Source organism: Natator depressus, chromosome 1 (assembly GCF_965152275.1).
Source record: "Natator depressus isolate rNatDep1 chromosome 1, rNatDep2.hap1, whole genome shotgun sequence".
Taxonomy (NCBI): Eukaryota; Metazoa; Chordata; order Testudines; family Cheloniidae; genus Natator; species Natator depressus.
Genome location: NC_134234.1, coordinates 231,978,829 through 232,000,898, shown reverse-complemented (window position 1 = coordinate 232,000,898; position 22,070 = coordinate 231,978,829). Strand labels below are relative to the sequence as shown.

General features: G+C 43.8%; 1 protein-coding gene across 1 annotated transcript in view; it reads left to right on the top strand.

The window, feature by feature from the left end:
• Positions 1-3,039: 3,039 nt before the first annotated feature.
• BCAT1 (branched chain amino acid transaminase 1) overlaps positions 3,040-22,070 on the top strand; it is a 101,866-nt gene continuing 82,835 nt past the window's right edge. The window contains exon 1 of the mRNA XM_074937852.1: positions 3,040-3,291. Within this exon, the coding sequence (XP_074793953.1) occupies positions 3,283-3,291 (9 nt within the window). The 5' untranslated portion in view covers positions 3,040-3,282. The remainder of the gene's footprint in view (positions 3,292-22,070) is intronic.

The window sequence follows — 22,070 nt, the reverse complement described above, 5'->3', positions numbered from 1 at the left end:
AGATGGAGAAAAAACGATAGAGATAGTAAACAAGAGAGAGCACTGTTGGGGCGGGGGAGGGCGGTCTGAGACGGATGGTGAGAGGCAGGCTGCTGCAGGAGGGAAATCAGTTCTGGAACTGGGGGCCGGGGGGATAAAGTGGAGTGAAGGAAAGAAAGTGGAGAGACTGAAGAGAAAGAAAGAAAGAAAGAGGGAGCCATTGTAAGTGAATGTTTTATTATTTTAATATGATTTTAAGGGAAGACTTTCAAAAGTGCCATTGGCTTTCAGTGGGATTGGTGCTCCTAAAACCTATAGCTGCTTTTGAAAATCTCTGGTTTAAGGAGTTACAATAAAATACACCATTGTTCAGGACAGGGGACTGGGTTTTTTTGTTACATATTTGTTACATACATACACATACCTAGCACAATGCATTCCTGATCTATGATGGAGGCCCCTAAGTGCTATTGCAATACAAAAAATAAATAGTACCATATTTTTGTCCATAGAACACACAGTATGGGCTATAAGCTCTTCATTATATTGTACAATATATGTTCAATACAAATAGAGTCTGCATTGCTGCTGGCAGCCTCTTAGAGAAGGAAGAAGGCTGAATTTGCCTGTGGATTCTGAAGTGTCAATATTGTCTCCGGTTTGTAAACATTATTATAAGAACATAAGAACAGCCATACTGGGTCAGACTAAAGGTCCATCTAGCTCAGTATCCTGTCTTCTGACAGTGGCAACTGCCAGGTGCCCCGGAGGGAATGAACAGAACTGGTAATCATCAAGTGATCCATCCCCTGTCACCCATTCCCAGGGTCTGGCAATGCTATGTGTGCAGTTTGTATTATTTTAAAAAATGTAAGAGGCCTGTGTACATTATTAACAGATTTTACAGATCTGAAACATCCTTCGCTCTCTGTTTTAGAAGATCATTGTTTTAAAAATTCAATTAATGACAAGAAATTTCCCAAACCAACTTTTTAACTCTCAGAACATAAAAATAGCCTATTTTAAAAAATTGCAAAAATATTCTCACTTGAAACCTTTGGCCTTGTCTACACTAGATTTTTTTCCCTAAAATTTCCCAACATGCAGCTCTAGTGGTAGCAACAGGGGAGTGGGAGGCTAAACAAGGTGCTGGTATTTGAACCACAATGTTTTCTAACCCTCCTCAGAACAGATCTAGGTGACACTGTAATACAAATGCTGGCAGCTACTGGGGCACCTTGTCTGCACTACAGCTTCCATCACTGATAGCGCTGCAATGATGGGAAGCTTTAAGGGAAAAAATCCAGTGTAGACAAGACCTTTGATTGTCATGGTTCAAGCCCATAAGTATATTCTTACAGCAGAGTTACAAATTCATGTAAAATTCATTTATCATCAATGTAGGAATTAACCCTGCCCAGATGTTCAAGATATTTTGCAGACCTTTGTGCCATATAAGGGAACTTTTCCCCTGCTGCTGAATAGAGCCCATAGATAGAGGTGTATATGGCCTCTTAAGAATGTCAGATAATTGAAAATATCAAAAGCCTAAACTCTTCAGCATGTGTGCGTGCACACACATAAACCAACAACAGTAAACACCGGTTATTTTTACAGTTTAAAAGGTCATTAAAATGGTAAATTAAATAAAGAAAGCAAATCTCTGGCATTGCTGTTGCTTGCAATCATTCAGTGGAGTCATGATGAGCAGCTGTTGCAGCAGCAGTAGGAATCTGGCTTTTTCTCAGCTGTGTCCTTGTAATAGTAGCTCCTACTCTGTAGGCATATTACTTCCAGCTAGCATGGTGGGAAGCTCCTGGAGCACAAGGCTTTGTCCCGCTAGTGAGGGTTGCACTAGCTGTTTGTTGGATTTGTAAAATTAGCGTGCCAACTTTTTTCCTGTAATTCCACTCTCACCTATAAAATCATCGTTCTTTTACTATTTATCATTTGAGTTTTCCCATGACAATGCTCTGCCAGTTATTTTTGAAACTACACACACACGCAGACATATATATTCAAGGGAGAATCACACACACACATATATTCAAGGGAGAATCATTCATACAAATGCAGAGCAAAACAGTTTACTGAAGTATTCACTTGGCAGTAAAATCAATAAAGAAAAGTCTTTTCTGGAGCTGGACACAGCTGCTCACCAGCAGGAAGGAAGAGGTAAACCAGTTATGAAAATGATAAAGGAAAAAAGATAAAATCAGTGAAGATGGGAATAGGCACCCTTATTTGGGGAGATTAGGCTGGGTCTACAGTAGGATATTTTCTTCAGATTCTCACCATTGTACAGTACTTCCTATTGGTGCAGCTCAACTGGCAGTAGCAATGGTGGGATTGTGCATATAGTTGGGACTCTGATGTTTATGCCCTGTGCCATCTATCTCTGCTCAGAGATTGGGTCCTGTCCACATTAAAGCTCCCATTGCTACCACTGGAAGAGCTGCACCTGCAGTGGTGCAAATTTTGCAGAAAAATGTTAAGTGTGCATAAAATCCACCTGCAATGAGAACTGAAGGATGCAGTGTTGACTGGGGGAAAGGCGTGGGTAAACTGAGAGGTGTTGAGTGTCCAGACAGTTTGAAAGCAGGTATGAGGAAATGACTCAGAGAGCAAAGCAGCATTTACCGTTGTTTATGAAGGAGGGGCAGGAAAAAGAGTAACGCCCCTAGGCCAGGGTGAAATATTTGCAGTGCAAAGAATTCCTGGTGGTATGAATCCTCTCTGTTTGGCAGGCGGCAGACTGACCCGTCTGGGTCATTCTGGAGACCAGTGATGGACCCAAACTGGACCCTGGTAGCTACCTTGTCTGGGCAGCCCGTGAGGACAGGCAGATTATTACACCCAGGCCCTGACCTCTCACAGCGCCCACTGGACACGAGTGGCAGCGTTGGCTGAGGCGTGGTGCTGTGGCCGGCTGGGGCAGGAGGGTGAAATACCTTGGCGTTATGGGGACGCTGCTTCTTTGGGAAGGCAGATCCGGCGGCTGCAAGCGCCGGGTGATGTCCCGCGGCTCTGGCCACTGCTCCCCCTAGCGGCGACCGGGGGAACGCGGCGGGGCCGGGCGCTGATGCAATCGGAACCCCCAAGCAGTAGCCGCGAGCAGCCGCGGCCGGGAGAGTCTCAGTTCCTTCCAACCTCTGCTGCAACGTGTCCCAAAGCAGGCAGGCGCTGCATGGGGGAGAGACTGACAGCCTGCAGGCGCTTCATCCTCATCGGTGACCGAAGGGAGCGGGGCCGTGGAGAAAGCTCTTCCTGCCTTCATCTGGAAATTAATGCTCTTGCCCCAGCATGATGAAGGTAATTGGAGTCAGTGGGCTGCAGAATTTCTCCCTGGGTGCCCGTCCACTGAGGGATGCCCAGTGGCAAGAAAACAGCATTTCTCTAGTTTGTTGTTGCTCGGATTTGGCTTTGGTGCTTCGCAAGGGAGGCTCTGTCCTCGCGAGTTGATTGTTTCTGATTCAGAGGCAGGATGTGCGTGACTCTCTCGTCTCCTTTTTTAATTGTTGAATGGCATATGGGGGGGGGGGGGGAGGAAAGAGAGAAAGAGAGAGAAAGCCTTTCCATCTAATGTTGCATGGGAGAATTGTTTGTTACCGGCGCGGCTTTATTTCTAACAATGGGTCTCTTAAGGGGTTAAAAAAACAGAAGGGAAAAAAAAAATCAGCGAAGGATATAGTCTGCTGACAGGCAACATGGATTTGAAGTGCCCGGGAGTTTATTATAGCTCTTAGCTGTGCAGTCATGCTAGACCTGAATCTGGGTAACAGGCAGCAGAGTGTAGCGTGGTTTGGTGTAAATGGAAAATGTAAGCTTTTCACGTGTTAAAGTTAATGTGAGATGTTGGGCTTTTGGAAACCAGCCTTTTGTAGTCGCAGTTTGGTCTCTACCTCCTTTAAGTTATACAGTCTTTTTTTATGCTGCCCCCTGAGATGTGGGGAGAGACGTCTTGTTCTTCCAAAAGGGCTTCCTGCTGTTGCTGCTTTTTCTTCTCAGCTGGTAACTTTACACTGCACAGAACAGCTGCACCATGCGAAGGTCAGGGGTCTTGAAGAAGGTTCTTTACAAAGCTGGCTTTGAACTGACATATTGTTTGTCCTGAATTTGCACTTGGGCTTGTGCATAGTTGCTCCACTTAAATGATTCTGCTAGATGAGATGAGAGCTTATTCCACCCAGGGGCGGAAGGGGAAACATCAGTAGACTGCACTCATGCTGCTCTCCCCTGCCGATTGTTGTGTTGCCCTTTTCTCACCCTTGGATCTTGTCTACATTGAACATTTTCTGAAATTCCCTCTCTGTTGCCTTAGCTATGGTGCAGCTGCACAGATGCTGTCAATAATGGGAACACTAGTAAATCAGTGTTTTATCACCACCCCACCTCACCTGTGCTCCATCTACATGAGCATTCCCACAACTGCTAGCATCAATGCAGCTGAGACAGGGCTAGACCAGTGATGGGAGAAGTTCTGAAAATGCTCCTAGTAGCCCACTTAGTGGCTTCTCCGGTTCCGCATGCTGTGGGCTAGGGATGTAGGCACTCTGGGGAGCAGGTTACAATCTTGCATTGCCACTATTCTGGCTGTACCAGCTGCATGACTGACCAGAGCAGTGGACTTCAATCTGCAGGACTGTTATCCATCACCTTACAGGAATACTAACCATGCACAAACAAAAAAGAAGGAAGTAAAATTTGATCCATAGCACTGATTATGACAACAGTGAGCTTGACAATGAAATTACACTATTTCTAAGCAAAAGGATCACTCTGCTGGACAGAACAAACATAAGGGAATGATATAATGGTACTCTGATCTAGGAGACAGGAGATCTGGGTTGTACATTCTGCCACTGGCCTACTGTGTAACTTTGGAGAAGTCACTTCACTTCTCTGTGCCTTTGTTTTCCCTTTTGCCCTTCATTTGTTTTATCTATTTAGACTGTAAACTCGTGAGGACAGGGACTGTCACTGTGTGTTTGTACAGTCATAGCGCTCATCACAATGGGATCCCAATCACAGTTTGGGCCTCTAGGCATAACTGTAGTACAAATAAAACTATGAAGGTATCGATCAGTAATGAGATCATTACACTTCCCTGTCCCTTGAAGTTTCCCCTCTTCTCTATTTCCTGCTTTAAATCCCTGCTACTCCAATAAAGACACATTCTCCCTCAACCCTCTTCCAATTCCCTTCCTGTCTCTGAGCCCTCTTTACAGAAATATTATGTGTAAGAACTGAATTTACCTCTGGTTTCTCTAGTTCTGCCTTGTCCCCCTGTGGCAACTGATTTCAGCTGACAGGCCTAGCGCTTACATCATCTTGTGAGGATGTGGGCGGTCTGATTTCCCTGGCACTGAGGCTGACTGCCCAGATCAGTGTTATAGAGTCATAGGAGAAACAGAAGGAACAAAAAAGAGGTTAGCTTGCACAAAGCTTACATTTTTCAAAACCAGCCATGGGCCATATTCATCCCTGGTATAACTCCATGGAATTATTCCCCTGGAGTTGCATCAAGGATGAATTTCTCCTTAGGAGTACAATGATCAGTAAATACTCAGGGGTCAGGATTGTCAGGAGAGGAGACACATCACATTTTATTAATGGCATGAGCACTCAACCTAGACAGTCTGTTCAGGCCTTTTGAAACCATGCATCCATGCTAGGCGGGCTAAAGATTCAGCATATGCATTAGCATAGTTGCTCCCATACAAATAAAATGACAATGTTAGTATCTGTAAATAACTGTGGCTACATAAATAAAAACACCATTGTCATTAGTAGGCATCAAAACCAGGATTTTTAGCAAAAAAATTATGAGGTCTGTTTGCTGTGAGAAAACAGGGGACTTTATTCTTGCTAGCCCCAACCAGCAGGGATGACATGATCATATTCACTATACCAAATGAGTTATGTCTTCCACCTTGTTAGAAAAGCTAGTCAAAGGCTTTGAGACCCAGAGAAGTTCAAGTCCTGTCCAGGGTACTAGTCTGTAACAAAGTGTAGCTAGTGACTGAGAGCTTTGGTGTCTGTAATGTGGAGATTGAACACCTGGCCTCAGCACTGAAAGCATAAACTTCCATGACAGCTTGAGCACATGCTGAGGGAGTATATGTCCATAACTTGTCATACAGTCACCCATTCTGGTAACTTGATAACCTTACCTTACAACTACAGGGATGCGTGGCCCCACTTTCCTTGGAAATGGTTCCGTTGCCTCATAGTTTATACTTTAAGGAACCAGATTATTACCTCATAAAACAGAGCACCTGTCATCATAAACCTTTATTATACAAGAGGTGAGATTAACTCTGGTCCACTAGGAGTCTAGCAAATATTACCATATGTTACTGACAATGAAAATCCAGTTGTTTGCTTTTCTAAAGGTCCAGCGATTCCTTCTCTTGTGCAAACCATAAGAGCCAAATAAAATAACATGAAGTTCCAATTACAACTGTTGTTAAAAGTAATCAAAAGCTTTAACCCATCTGTCTTCCATGACACGCCCATCTTGGTACATGGGTTGTTATTGTTTTACGGACCAGAGTTATTCATTTACTTGCCTTCCCTTTTGAAGTTCACCATTCATGCCCAAGTTACATTTTTAGGACATATATATAAAATGGAGTAAAAGAACTATATATATGAATACTTAACTATGTGCATAGCTAATACTAGTACAATTTACCGACCTGAATGTTTCATGAATTTAACAACAATGCTCATGCTGATTGTAAGACTAGAATATTGATTTTGTTGATGCTTCTTGGTGCCAGAAGTGGTCAGAAGGGAATGAGGAGGAGGCGGCAACCAGCCAGGACAGACATAGAGAAGCTTGCAGGATCAGCAGCAGACTCTACTATGCCTCCTTAAGGTCACTAAGTCCATGAGAGTTTAGCAGTGCAGGACCAGTCCCTTTGTTTTCTCCTGTTTAGACCCAGAAAACCCAGTCTTCAGGGTGTCTCTTACCTCCCCAAACAGTGCATTTACCCTTTCTGCGAGCCAGAATCTTAACACTTTCACATTATCTAATTTTGGTAAGTTGCTCTTAATACTATTTCACTTCAGTTCCTTGTAGCAGCCATGATTACTATACTCATTCTGCAGCTGGGAAGGTGGGCAGCCTTCCAGAGTGCAGCCCTGCTCCACAATCAGCTAGTGGAGTGCAATAGAACATGGTGTGCTATTCATCCTGGAGCCTGAAAACAAGACTCCCAGATGAGGAGCTAGAGGTCCAAGGTTTCTTTTTCTGAGCCCGTGTCTTGCACCCAATAGTACAGATTGGTGTTTGCTTGGGCAGAGGTTCTCTTGTGTTCAAACTGCTGATGGTCTTGCTCATGGTTGTCCTTAAGATGAGCACAAAAGACAGTGACTTCTGTGTGGAAAGTGCTGATGGACTGCACAAGTTGGAGAGCTGCTGTACAAAGCCATAAGTAATACTTCCATCCTGAGGAACTTGAAGAGCTTTGCAAACGTTAGTAGTTAAATCAACCCTGTAATGTAGGTAGGTAGTTTCTTGAGAAAGCTACCTAAAGGTACTGAATAGATATGACATCTTCTGAGACATGAAGCCTTCGTGAGAATTCTAAAGAGAATTCTAGTCATTTTGTTGACACCCAATTGCTTTTTATGAGCTGAATCATATAATTAACTCCTTAAATCCCATAGCGAGACTCATCAGTATTCCGAAGCTATGCCAGGGGACAGTGCCTTCTCCACTCATTTCCCGAGCCTCTGCCAGACAAGCAGCAATGAGAAGGGATTTAAACCCTGCATTTCCTGCCTCCCCCTGGCATGGGGCAGCCGAGCTACTGCCTCCTCCTCTGATCTGGCAGCCGCAGAGTCTACTCTCTCCCAGCTGGCTATCTTCTCCTCATCCCATTCTGACCACCACTGGCACCAAGGAACATCACACACCCATCCACCCCACTGGAGAATTCTCCGAGGTATTTGGAAAAGGAGGAGGGAAACAAAAAACTCACAGAGGATGTGAGGGCCAGAATGTCGTGGGGGAGATGAAGGTCTATGGGATCAAAAAAAGCAAACAATTTAAAGAATGGGCTTGAGGGTAATACTGAAAATGTGATAATACCATTATATAAATCAGTGGTTCAGCTTCTCTGGGGATACTGTGTGTTCTGTGATGGCCACCCTATCTGAAAAAGGGTCTAGTAGAAATTAAGGGGATTCTGAGATTGGCAATGAGAGTAATTAGAGGTATGCAAATACTTTCATGTGAGGAGAGATTGAAAGGATGGTGATTGTTTGCCTCACAGAAGAGAGGAAATAGAGGGGACCTGACCAAGGCATACAGAAGAATTTAACAAGGTTCAAAGTGGGATGTGTCTAACAAGATTGTCCAGAGATGTTATAGGAAATTCTAAAAAAATAAAATTAAAAAAAATTGGAAGGGCTCCAGGTCCTCAATCTTCAGGGTTTAAGCCTGTGCTGTAAGCAACGTTAGAGTCTGAGCTAGGAAACACTCATTCTTGGACATGCTGCTTATTTCTATGGGTTAATCCCATTGACCGGGAGAAGTTTTCAGAGGCACAAAAGATGGCTGGGTGCTTTTAAAGTCTATAGGAGCTGGGTACCTTTGTGTCTTTGAAAATCTCCTTCCTTTGATGGCAGCATCTGCAGGGTCATGGCCTTAGCACATGCTTGCTTGTGCACAGAGATAGTATGGCTTGTCAAGCTGTGATCCTTGGTAAATCTGGCTCTGTCTCATTCTAGATGTGTGAAGAATAGGAAATCAAGTCGGATTTAAGCTTTCAAAGTGTTGTTTTACCAGCTCCATTGCTATGTGAGTTAATTTCCCTCCCCATCCCTTTTGCGGCTGCCCATCACCATAGTATCTGAGCACCTTCCATGTAAAATCAATAATGACATCCCTAGTAATCTGTGGTTTTGCTTCTCTGAATGATTTGCCAGTCAAGAAAATTTTATAATTATAAGGAACAAAATAAGAAATGACAATACTCTTCATTTGCAAAGTGCTATGTAAACTAATTCTTTAATTTATCTCCTGCCGTCTGTGTGAGGTAGGTGGTATTATCCCCATTTTCCCAATAGGAAAATGGGCAGAGAGGATCCTGCACCAGTCCAGTCAGTGGGAGTTTTGTTATTGACTTTAATGAGTGTAGGATCCAGTAATGGGGAATATTTTCAAAGGCACCTAAAGCTATGGCTACACTACAGCACTAAAGCAGCACAGTTGCAGCTATGCCACTGTAGTGCTGTAGTATAGACACTACCTATAGTGACAGAAGGGATTTTTCTTTTTTCTGTCTCAGTAGCAAATCCACCCCCTCAAGAGACGGTAGCAATTTCAGCAGAAGAATTCTTCCATCAACTTAGCAGTGTCTATACTGGGCCTTACGTTAGCTTAACTACATCTCTTAGGAGTGTGAATTTTTCATATCCCTGAGTGATGTAGCTATGTTGATCTGTTTTAGGTGTAGGCCAGGCCTAAGTGACTTAGGCTCCTAAATCCCATTTGTAACAGTGATAAAGTTCCTTGAAAGTCAAAGGGATGCTGCTGAAATTCTTCCGCTGCTGTAGCAAGCGTCTAGACATAGTGTATAGCATAGTACAGCATTTTTCAAATGCTATCACTGTGGCCGCATGCGGCCACCAGGGGCTTTTCTTGCGCCCACAGCCACCTGGGCTGTGACCTCTGGGGGGGAGAGGGAGGAACCAAAGTAGCGGCCCCTCCCCTTCCCTGGTGCACTTGGATGCACTGCCTTGGTGTTGGTTGCTGGGACCGCCAGCAGGGGTTGAGCCCTGCCCACCTCTGGAGACACCTGGGGCACGATGCTAGAGGAGCCGGCAGCTGGTTTGTTCCCCACCTTCCCAGGGGCGGTGGGACTCAGGCTTTGGGCTTTAGCCCAGGGGTGGCAGGACAGCAGGCTCTGGCCATGGGACTTCGCTCTCCGTCACTGGGCCCTGTCCTCTCTGGCTTCGGGTTCTGGCCACGGGGCTTCAGGCTCCAGCACTCCACTGCCTCCTTCAGCCCCTTTCACCCTCATCACCCCTGGCCCTCACTGCCTCCCCCGACCCTCCATCCAGGGCTTAATTTATCCCCAGGCTTGCCAGGGCAGAGTAAGTCTGCTGTAAAAAGTGATATTTGTATGTTTGTTAATACCACTTTTCACAACAGACTTACTAGCTAGCAATAAATAAATTACAATGATTTGGACATGTATATGTGCATATTAATTAGCTTTGGAAAACCAAATAAAGTGTTTTAGGAAAAAGTGTGAGAGTGGCCACCAGCAAGAGTTGGTGGCTGCACTCCTGAGGCCACCAAAAATTTTGTCCTGAGAACCCCTGGTACATGTGTAGTGTAGTCGTAGCCTTAGGCTCTTAACAGCCAGATTTATGAAGATCTTTAGGTGCCTAAATATGCAAGCACTTTTGTAAATTCTACTGGGAATCTCTTTCTATAATACCTTTGTAAATGTGGCCCCAAGTGCCTAATCACTTTTGAAAATGGGAGTTTGGTTCCTAAATCACTTAGGTGTTTTTTGAAAACTTTACCCTAGATGGCTTGTCCAAGATCACAGAGGGAGTCAATCTTAGAGCCAGGACTAGAGGTCATCAGCTCCTAAGTCCTGGCTCCCAATCTTGTTTCTTTGTAACTCCTACAAATATATATGGTATTTGTGGTATGCCTTGTACTTTGAATGGGAAATCCCACATGTATCATGATGAATATGATTGCTGTGGGTAGATAAACCAATTGCATATTTGTAGGTGCACGGGGTCTGAGTTACAGCTGTGGAGAGAATTTTTACTTTGACACTGGCTTCAACATGTTTAACCGTGCTTGGTAACCGAAATGGGAATTCAGGAGACAGAAGAAAGAAGGTTTCTGATGCTGGGGGGAGCTCTTTCTGTAAGTAAGAGGGGAGTCTGCTGGGCTGTTTGTCTCTTTTGGGTGCAGTGAGAAGGCATAAGCAAGTGAATAGCCTACTCTGTGCTAAGTAACACACACACTGTATATAGTCCAAACTTGCCCTCTTCCTGGAGCTTGCCTTTATTGACTTAAACAAGGAAACAAACAGCATAAGCACTGTCCACAAGCATGGCTTGAGTCCCTGGCGTTTTCCCTGTAGTATGTCTCTGTCCTCAATACCCTTTGCCTCAGAATAGGGGCTTCAACTCCTCTTATCCTTCAAGGTAGGAACTAACTGGACACAATTTAAAGCTACCCTTGTAAACACCATGAGATGCACCAAGAGGATGTAACTCAGGCTTCATCAAAACTGAGGAAATTCTCCCTCTAAATTCAAACCAACTACACCAGTTTTAAAACATCCTGGGGCAGCAGTGTAGACAAGTTTTGAGCAGCAAGCACCTGTACGCTGTTGTGTGGGAAGAGAACATGCATAGAGCATGGCTTTGTGCAGATGAGATACGGCCACTGCACAGCCCTCAACTTCCCATTTGCGGTGAAACCACATTAGTTCTTCTGCCTGGGAAGCCTCCACAGCCACAGAAGAGAAGGCTAGATGTGATCTAGTGTGAGAGAAGATGGTCTTGTGATTAAGATGTTCAGTTAGAACTTGGAGGGGTATGGTGTCTGTTCCTGTCTCTAGTGTGAAGACTCTTAGGCAACCCCCCCCCGCCACCAACTCTAAGCTTCCATTCCCCATCTGTGAATGGGCCTAATAATATTTTCCCTACCTCACAGGTGTTGTAAGGATAAACCTGTAATCGCTCCAGAGACATTTAGCTACTACAGTGATAAGTGCCTTTGAAAAGCCTATAAAAATATGGACACAGTTCCTCTTCACCTTGAACAAAGGTGGCAAAATAACTACAAGCATCACAGAGACCATTCTGCCCTCCAGAGTCAAGATAAAGCACTTCGGCAGAAGCTGCTGTCTGTCTTGGTTTGTTCTGCTTTGTAACCACCCTTTCACAGCTCAGGTCAACCTCTGGGTCTCTTGATCCATCTTTTGCTCTAGCGGTGCCATTCACACTCACTCTTCAGACAGGTGGCCAGATGTTCATCCAAAAGCCACATGTAGCTGTCAAGGATTCTACATCCAGACAGAGCATCCATACCAGCCCACTACCTTTGAAAATAACCGCTGCCTTTAACACACACAAAATGTAACAGCCTAACCCTGTAAATATCCTTCTGATGGTTGGGCTGGGTCCAGCTGCAGTAACTAACCCATTCAGATCCTATGACAGATTATTGCCGGTATAACTTATCCGCTTCATTTTATGACCATCTTTTCCTAACAGTATAATAAACTTCTTGGAATTAGGGTATAGGCAACTGCACTGGCAGATCTACTCAATCCAGAAACTCAGACTCCTTGTGTCTCCATGCACCAGTGGCATTTACAGCTCAATAATAAATTAAGTTGTCTGTACAAGTTGCTAAGGCTGAATCCAGCTTCAGACCAGCCTATGTTTGCCTCTTACCAGCCTGCAGTCACATGCACAGTCACAGAACATTTTGATTCTTAGCATTGTTGTTGGTGTCTGGTAGAGCCAGCAAGTTATTATTTGACTAGCTCCAGTGGGCGTGTAAGCTTGGCTTGCGGGACAAAAAGGAGTCCTCCTTGTCTCCCAGAAGAATTCCAGAGCATTTGTTTTTTGTGCACATGTAGGATCTGATTCACTATTGCCCTGTACCACAGGCCAAAGTGGGCCTAAAAGTTACTATTCTGATTTGGAAGTATTTTGCATTCACTTTGCATGGTTATAACTGGCTACACAAGGTGCAGGGCAACAGTAAATCAGGTCATTAGGGTTTGATTGTATGTTCCTTCCATGGCCAGAACTCCCACTGAAATTTGTAGGAGTTGGATGCTCAAGAAATCAGGGTGGATTGTTTTAAATCAAAGCAATTTAAATTGCTGGTTTTTTTTAAATCATGATTTAAATCAGCAAGCAGGAAACTTTGATTTAACTCATTTTAATTGTGTTTTGCATTTGTACTTTTCAGATATTTTCCCAAAAAAGGTTGATTCTCATTGGTTGCTAACCATTAAAACATGTTGATTGGCAACTAAATATAGCCTTTACACTAAATTTGGTGCTGGTTTTGCTAACCTGGAGGATACACAATAGCTATACGTATTCATTTGTGCAATTATATAGCTTAACTTACATTTATTCAGATTCTTAATTTTTACATTCTTTATTATGTTAAAAGATAGCGAATGACACTTCTTAATTACTAGATAATGGTTTTTTTTTACTCATGATTTGTGTCACATTGCATTTGGATAGAAATTGGAATTCAATTACAAATGCACAAAAACAAGCATTTTCAAAGTTTTATTTGTTAAATAAAAGTACCTTAAGTGTGCTAATGAATACAAAAGGGGGAAGAAAAAAAAAAGTCAGTTTACCACAATATGTTTTGCACTGAAAACGAACAGATTTATTAAACAAAGGAAGTATTATCTGTAGAGAATGAATTTAACTGATTTTTCCTCTGGTCACCACTTCCTTCTAGATTTTAGAAGTAGTAGATCTCATTCTCTCACACCTCATTTTTATTTCCTATATTGGAAAAGGAAAACAAGTTTTCCTAACTCCCAACTGGTTTCTAAACTTTGAATGAAATGGTCATTGAACTGAACTAGTTGAATAAACTGAAAAGAAGAAAAGTGTCTCTTCACTTTCAGAAGAGACTACGGCTGTCAAAAGCTGGCTCAGCTCTTCAGCAGTCTCTGGTTCCAGGTGCCTAGCCAGTGACTTCTACCAGTTCAGTGGTTTGACTTTCTTTAAAACGTGGCAGCAAATAAGTACTTCATATTATTTTCTGTATTTCATTTAAATGATTTTAATAAGTTTAGGCCTTAACGTAAGTTTCAGTTTCCAATTTAATTTTAAATAGGGTTATATAAAAAACCACCATGTATTTAATTTAAATTTAAAAAATCCAATTTTTTATTTAAAATAAAATAATCCAATTGTATCCACTCTGCAAGAAATAAAGGATCAGGTCCTTAAGTGTAATTTTTTCCTCATATTTGCTCTCTTTAAGCAGTTCTCATTTTGGAATGTATTTTTAATGAAATAAATACTACTGGGAATTGTATGATTATGGGAGACTAATTTCTCAGATATAGTTTGGAGGAAAAGTGTTGCTAATAATAGTAGGGCCCTGATTTTCCTGGATGTGATAGCTGGCAGATTTCTTCACCAAATTGCCATTTTAGATTTGGTACTGGTGAGTAGTGAGGACCTTGTAGAAGAACTGGTTGTAGAGGACAAGCTGGGTTTAAGTGATAATGAGCTAATTCAGTTTAAATAGAAGAATAAACAAAAATAAGTCTGCAACTAGGGACCTTGATTTCAAAAGGGCCAACTTAAAAAAATTAAGGGAATTAGTTAGGGAAGGGGACTGGACTAAAGAACTCAAGGATCTGAATGTGGAGGAATTACTTTAAGTCAAAGTTTCTGAAATTATCTGAAGCCTCCATCCCAACCAAGGGAGAAAAAAAATTCATAGGGAAGGGTTGCAGACCAAGCTGGCTGAGCAAACATCTCAAACAGGTGATTAAGTATACAAGGAATGGAAGATGGGATGGATCAGCAAGGAAAGCTACATCTTGGAGGTCAGAAAGTGTAGAGACAAAGTGAGAACTGCCAAAAGCCAAGCACAGTTGGACCTTGCAAAGGGAATTAAAACCAATAGCAAAAGGTACTAGAACCATGTAAATAAGAAGAAAACAAGGAAAGAAGTGGGACCAGTAAGCACTGAGGATAGGGTGGAGATTAAAGATAATCTAGGCATGGCCCAACACCTAAATAAATACTTTGCCTCTGTTTTTAATGAGACTAATGAAGAGTTTAGGGGTAGTGGCAGGGTGACTAATGGCAATGAGGATATGGAGGTAGAAATTATCACATCCAAGATGTAAGTCAAAGTCAGACATCATAATGGACCTAAACTGGGGGTCCCGGCTAATCTCCATCCAAGAATATTAAAGGAACTGGCACATGAAATTGCAAGTCCAATTGCAAGAATGTTTAATGAGTCAGTAAACTCAGGGGTTGTACCCTGTGACTGGAGAATTGCTAATATAGTTCCTGTTTAAGAAAGGGAACAAAAAGTGTTCCAGAAAACTACAGGCCTTTTGGTTTCACCTCTGTTGTATGCAAGGTCTTGGAACAAATTTTGAAAGAGAAAGTAGTTAAGGACATAGAGAGGTTAACAGGAACTGGGATAAAATACAACGCTGTTTTACGAAAGGTAGATCGGGCCAGACCAACCTGATCTCCTTCTTTGAGAATATAACTGATTTTTTTTAGACAAGGGAAATGCAGTAGATGTGTTCTGCCTGGATTTCAGTAAGGCATTGATACAATTCCACATGGGAAATTATTAGGTAAATTGGAGAAAATGGGGATTAATATGAGAATTGAAAGGTGCATAAGGAACTGGTTAAAGGGGAGACTACAATGGGTCATATTGAAAGATGAACTCTCAGGCTGGAGGGAGGTTACTAGTGGAGTTTCTTAGGGATCAGTCTTGGGACCTAAATTCTCTCTAAGCTGCGCGGGCGTATGGCCACGCAGCTGTCCATTAAGCACCGCGCAGGCACTCAGGGGTGTGGCGGGGAGAGATACCTCTCCCCAAGTTCTGGACCTGCCATGGTGCATGTCCCCCAGCCCAGGCCAGTGTGGAAGCTGCTGTGGCTGGGGGAGAAGCGCCCCGGCCCCCACCCAGCCCAGCACCGAACCAGTCACAGCTGGGGGACAGGCGCCCCATACCCAGCCCGACCTGGAGCTACTGCAGCTGGGGGACAGGCACCCCTCCCCTAGCCTGAACCTAGCCTGGCCCCTGACCTGCCGCAGCTGCAGGACAGGCGCCCTGAACCCAGCCCAGTCCCGGACCTGCTGTGGCCAGAGGACAGGCGCCCCTCTTCCAGCCCCCACCCAGGACAGCCTGGACCTGCCACAGCACGGAAAGGCGCCTCTCACCCCCCACCCATCCCAGGTGCTGCTGTGGGGAGAGTCCTCTTTCCCATCCATAGCCCCAGGGAGCCCAACTGCACCCCAAACCCCTCATCCCCAGCCCCACCCCAGAGCCCGAACCCCGAGCCAAAGCCCTCACACCCCTTCCCTGCACCCCAACTCTCTGCCCCAGCCTGAGCCCCTCATCCCCGGCCCCACCCCAGAGGCCATACCCCCCTGCACCCCAACTCTCTGCCCCAGCCCTGAGCCCCCTCCCACACTCCAAATCCCTCGGCCCCACCCCTGCCACATGAATTGTGTTATTTGCACAAATATGAAGGTGATGTGTCACATATCACCTCCATATTGGTGCACATAACAAAATTCATTCCACACATGGGTGGGGAAAAATTAGAGGGAACACTGCTTGGGACCAATCTTATTTGAACTTGGCAAAAAAAGTCGGAGTGTGCTAATAAAATTTGCTGATCTCACAAAGTCGGGATTGCCAGTACAAAAGAGGACCAGACTATCATACAAGAAGATCTGGATGACATTGAAAATTGAAGTAATAGAAATGGGATGAAAACAAACAGTTCAAAGTCCTGCATTTAGGGACCAACAACAAGAATGTTTGCTATATGCTGGGGACATGCCAGTTGGAAGTGAAAAGACCTAGGTGTATTGGTTGATCACTGGCACCTCAGTCATCCAATGTGATGAGGCCATGAAAAAGGCTAATGGAGTCTGAGGATGCATCAGGTGAGGCATTTCCAGTAGAGAGACGGAAGTGTTAGTACCATTATACAAGGCCCTGGTGAGACCATATCTGGAATACTGGGTGCAGTTCTGGTCTCCCATGTTTAAGAAAGATAAACTCAAACAAAGAGGTGCAAAGAAGGGCTTCTAGGATGATCCGAGGAATGGAAAACCTACCTTATGAGAGGAGACTTAAGAAGCTTGGGTTGTTTAGCCTAACCAAAAAAAGGCTGAAGGGAGATAGGATTGCTCTCTATAACTAGATCAGAGAGATAAATACCAGGGAGGGAGAGGAGTTATTTAAGTTAAGTGCCAATGTGGACACAAGAACAAATGGATATAAACTAGTCATCAAAAAGTTTTAGGCTTGAAATCAGGTGAAGGTTTTTAACCATCAGAGGAGTGAAGTTTTGGAACAGCCTCCCAGGGGAACAGTGGGGGCAAAAAACCCAACCGGCTTAAAAACGGAGCTTGATAAGTTTATGGAGGGGGTGATATGATGAGACTGCCTGCAATGGCATGTAGCCGATCTGCAACGTTAGCAGCAAATATCTCCAACAGCTGGTGATGGGACACTAAGATGAGGAGGTGCTGAGTTACTACAGAGAATTCTTTCCCAGATGTCTGGCTGCTGGATCTTGTCCGCATGGTCAGGATCTAACTGATTGCCCTATTTGGGGTCAGGAAGGAGTTTTCCCTGAGTCAGACTGGCAGAGTTTCCACCATCCTCTGCAGCATGGTGCCTGGGTCACTTGCAGGTTTAAACTGGACTAAATGGTGGATTCTCTGTAACTTGGAGTCTTTAAACCTGCTTTGAGGACTTCAGCAACTCAGCCAGAGGTTATGGGTCTATTACAGGGAGGGAAGGGTGAGGTTCTGTGGCCTGCAATGTGCAGGAGATCAGAGTAGATGAGCATCATGTTGATCACTTCTGGTCTTAAAGTCTATGAGTCAGTTAGTTTAGTTTTTTTTCTAGAAGTTTTAATAGGGTTGCCAATTTTGGCTGGATATTTTCCTGGAGGTTTCATCACATAACAGTCTTTAATTAAAGATTAATCTTTAATTCCTGTAGATTCGAGGGCAATCCTGGAGGGTTGGCAACCCTAAATTTTAATGGCTCATTTGCAAGCCAGGGAGAGTATAATCCCCCATGAAATTGTTTCCTGGTTCTAAAAGTTCAGTAATTCCTCAGACAATTATTTTATTTGTCTCTGGTATGTATACATTTGAGTATTTTTCACATTATCTTGTGCTAAAGATTTGTGAACAAGCCACATAGCTTGTTCAGAAACTTAAAGATCTGTGTATGATTTCCACCAACTAGGAATGTCACAAGTAAAACACTTAAATGTTATTGCATTTTTAAGTCTGGCTTTTACAGTAGACAAGGTTAGCTGGTATAGCTGTGTGTGTACAAGCAAAAAAGTGCTTTTGCCAATATAGCTTATACCCATTCAGTGAGCAAAATAAACTAGCCCAGCAAAAGTACTTTTATGCTAGTATAACTATGTCTACACTAGGGTTTTTGCCAGTGTGGGAATTCCATAAAAATAAAATCACACCCCTACCCAAGAGTACTATATGGACAAAAGTTTACAGTGTACACCTGGCCTTATAGAATACCTAGGCAAAGCAAAATGCTAGACCAAAAAAACAGTGAGGTTAAACACAAACACAAAGGGCAGCCTGATTTTCATTACATTAAGACCCCTTTTTGCTGCTCTGTGTAGCAGAGCTCCAACCTTTTCCCCTTGGCTTCCAGACGGTTTATGCTAGCTTCAGAGGCTCACTGCAACCCTCCATGTAGCCCTTCTCTCTCTAGGGCCAGGGATAGTCTACTGAGCCCTTTTCATCATAAGCCAGCAAGGAGGTTGGTGAGAGAATTCCCACGGTCTCTGTTGCTCCTACAGCCTTATACCAAAACAGTTTAGCCTCCTGTCCTGACAGAGGCCTGTTTTCCTCTCCCAGGAGGTGTCTCTGTCATGGCAGGTTGGGGGGGAAAGAAGAACCCAGGCCCACTCTCTACTCCAGCCTAGGGACCCTAATGGTAGTAGCTGTTGGTAGCCAATCTTTCACTGCCAGAGTTGCTACATTTCCCTGGGCCACTTCCCCACAACTCTCCTGCTTCTCCCTTCTTCACCCTTACCAATGACTTGAGGGTGTCTTCATTAACTAGCCCTTCAGCCATACTTCCTCTTCTCTGCCTGACTGGAGTGAGCCCTTTTATAGTATCAGAGGGGCCTTAATTAGAGTCAGGTGGTCACATTAGCTTAATGACCTCACCTGACTCTTTGCAGGTTAATTGGAGTCAGGTATTCTTATTAGCCTGGAGGAGCCGCTGCTCTGGTCAGTCAGGAAACAGAAAATTGTTAATCCAGTGGTTGGTATATCTGCCTTCTGCTACTCTGCTGTGGGGCCTACTTTTGCTCCTCCGTCTGTTCACGCCTCCGGGCAGAGTTCCTCTGGGCGGCGTCCACTCACTCCCTTGACGCCTTTGAGGAGCGGTGGGCGCTGTCCGGGGTTCTCTGCTCGGTGTCCCCGTCCGGTTCCCTTCGTTTGACCCTTTGACCGCACTCCTGTCCCTGTTGTTCATTAGTTGTCCCCCGTAATTATTTGGTTTCCCAGGTCCTGTGGACCCCCCCCTTAGGCTGGGGGGGGATCCTTTAGCAGTGGGCGAGCTTCACCCGCCCACTTCCTGGATCCCAATAAGGCTACTCTGCTGTGGGGCCTACTTTTGCTCCTCCGTCCGTTCACGCCTCTGGGCAGAGTTCCTCTGGGCGGCATCCACTGACTCCCTTGACGCCTTTGGGGAGCCCGCCCACTTCCTGGATCCCAATAAGGCTACTCTGCTGTACCCAACTGGCCTGGGTCTATCACATCTGGGAATATAAAGGTGCTTTTAAAGGGGATATAAATTATGTTTATGTCCCCGTCACGCTGTAGGAGTGATGTAAAGGGGACTTAGTATAAAGAAAAAACAATGCAGAATCCTTGTGGCACCTTAGAGACTAACAGTTTTATTTGGGCATAAGCTTTCATGGACTAAAACCCACTCCATCTGCATGCCCAAATAAAATTATTAGTCTCTAAGGTGCCACAAGGATTCCTCGTTGTTTTTGCTCATACAGACTAACACGGCTACCCCTCTGAAACCTTAGTCTAAAGAAAATCAGGCCAAACAGAACAAGGCCCTCATGTGGTTTTATATACACTTTGAAAAATTATTTTTTGTTTTTAGCAATAACCATGACACACAGCCATGAATTGTGTCTGTTTAAGAAAGATGCTTATGCATTAATAAGTCAACTGAACACAACTGACTGCTTTAATGTGTTTTTCTTTGTGTCATTCCAGCAAACAATGCCCTTTTTAAACAAACTAATTAATGCGAGAGCTGACAAGCCAACAAAAGAGACACTTTGAGGCAGTGTTCATAGGGGTTAGAGATGGAAGAAAATCATTAGGAAATCTAGTCTTTCTGTCTACCAGTGCAAGATTGTTTCCTACAGTGACAAAGGAAGAAGCTGTTGAACTAAGCAAACGGGTGAAGAGAGGAAATAGTATTGAATGAGATAACAGAAGTTGCATAGAGAAGAAAACAAAAGGAAGAACATTAGGGGAAATAGGCTTAGAAAACAAAAGGAAGGAGACAGAACATTAGGAGGTCACTTGGGAAGGAAACTTCTATAAGGTCATTATATCTCTAAGCACTGGACTAATGACAAAAAATAGGAAGTAGAATTGTTTGTCTGTTTTCATCTCTTCAAGGCGGTAGTAACGGGTGAGAGAAAAGCAGCAAAAATACATAAGTGGGGGAGATTCAAGCTGTCGTGCACCTGATGTCATAATGAACGCTGGTACTCGCTGGGTTTAGAACACTAGCCAGTCAGAATGGTAACATTTTAGACCCACACTGCACAGATGTAAATCAATGACTGCACATGGTGTAAGGCAGCAGAAGTGCCTAGTCTGAGGCCTTGTCTATACTGCCATTTTACAGCGCTGCAACTTTCCCACTCAGGGGTGTAAAAAACCCACCCTTCTGAGCACTGCAAGTTTCAGCGCTGTAAAGTGGCAGTGTAGACAGTGCACCAGCGCTGGGAGCCACTCCCCTTGTGGGGGTGGCTCTCTCCCAGCACTGGTGCTGCCACTACACTGGTGCCGTGGCAGCTCTTTAATGTTGATAGTGAAGACTTATCCTGTCAGATCACATAGCTCTTTAGATAGGTTCCCCTTAGGGCTTGCTACAGAGAATAAAAATACTTTACATTTCTAAAGAGTGTTTTCTCTCCTCCAGCTGTCTCAGTAACCCAGCCTGTCAGACACACACTGTTTTTGGGTTTCAGGTGTGCTTTATCCTATACCTCTTTATATATATTACATATAGCAGGAGATAAAGGAGATATCAGGCGTCTTTGCTGATCCTAGCATCTTATCACACTAGAAAGCCAAATTCAAAATGTTATTCAAGTGTTGTGGCTAAAAAGTTTCATCTCCTGTATTTTTGTTCCTCCTTTTTATCTTTCCACCCCAAGTAAATATCCCCTCCTCGAAGACTGTCTAACTTTACTGCTGGCTTTGATGACCCTACTTTGGCAACGTATTCATCTTGGCTGCAGTTGCCCATTGAAACTAGCTCAGTCTGCTTTTAAAGATACAGCATAGATATAACAATACTGAACCTTCTTGACATTAACCCTTGTCTATATAAACATAAAATTAATTGATGTGTCCCATCTGTAGTAAATGTTCTTCTACTTTGTTCAGTGTAGCGTTAGGACTTGTATAATCAAGAAAGTTGTACTGGTATAACTTGAATGGGCTTTTACATCAATTTAGTTAAACCATTGAAGACCCCTGGATGGACACTTATTGTGATTTAAGAGCAGAATATTTCAGTTTCACTTAATGGATTTAAGGTAAGCCAAAACAAGCCATTCTTAAACCAAAATAAGAGTGACTACGCAGCCTTTTGCACTGTTTTAACTATATTGGTTTTAAATTCAACCATAACTTATGCCAGTGCAACTTTCTCATGTAAACAAACTGTTGCACGTGCCAAGCTTTGGAGCTTCTTGTTTCCTTGAGAGATTAATCAGAAAACTAATTACATCATTGTGAAGTTTTTCCTGATCGCCTAAATTTTCCTTTTCTTTCTTGCATCCCATCAATCTTGTTTTCCATCTGTATCCCAAACCAAAGTTTGAAAACCTTCTCTGAGGCAAACATCTTAGAGATCAGAAACAACCATAACTGTAATTCTCCTTGGTGGAAGAGAGGCTAAGCACTGAAAGAGCCTAAGGCTGAATTGTCCTCTTTGAGGTGGTCTCCGCAGATGGGGATTGAGGCACTCCTGTGGGTCTGTTTGGGGACATGCACTATTGCTGCCT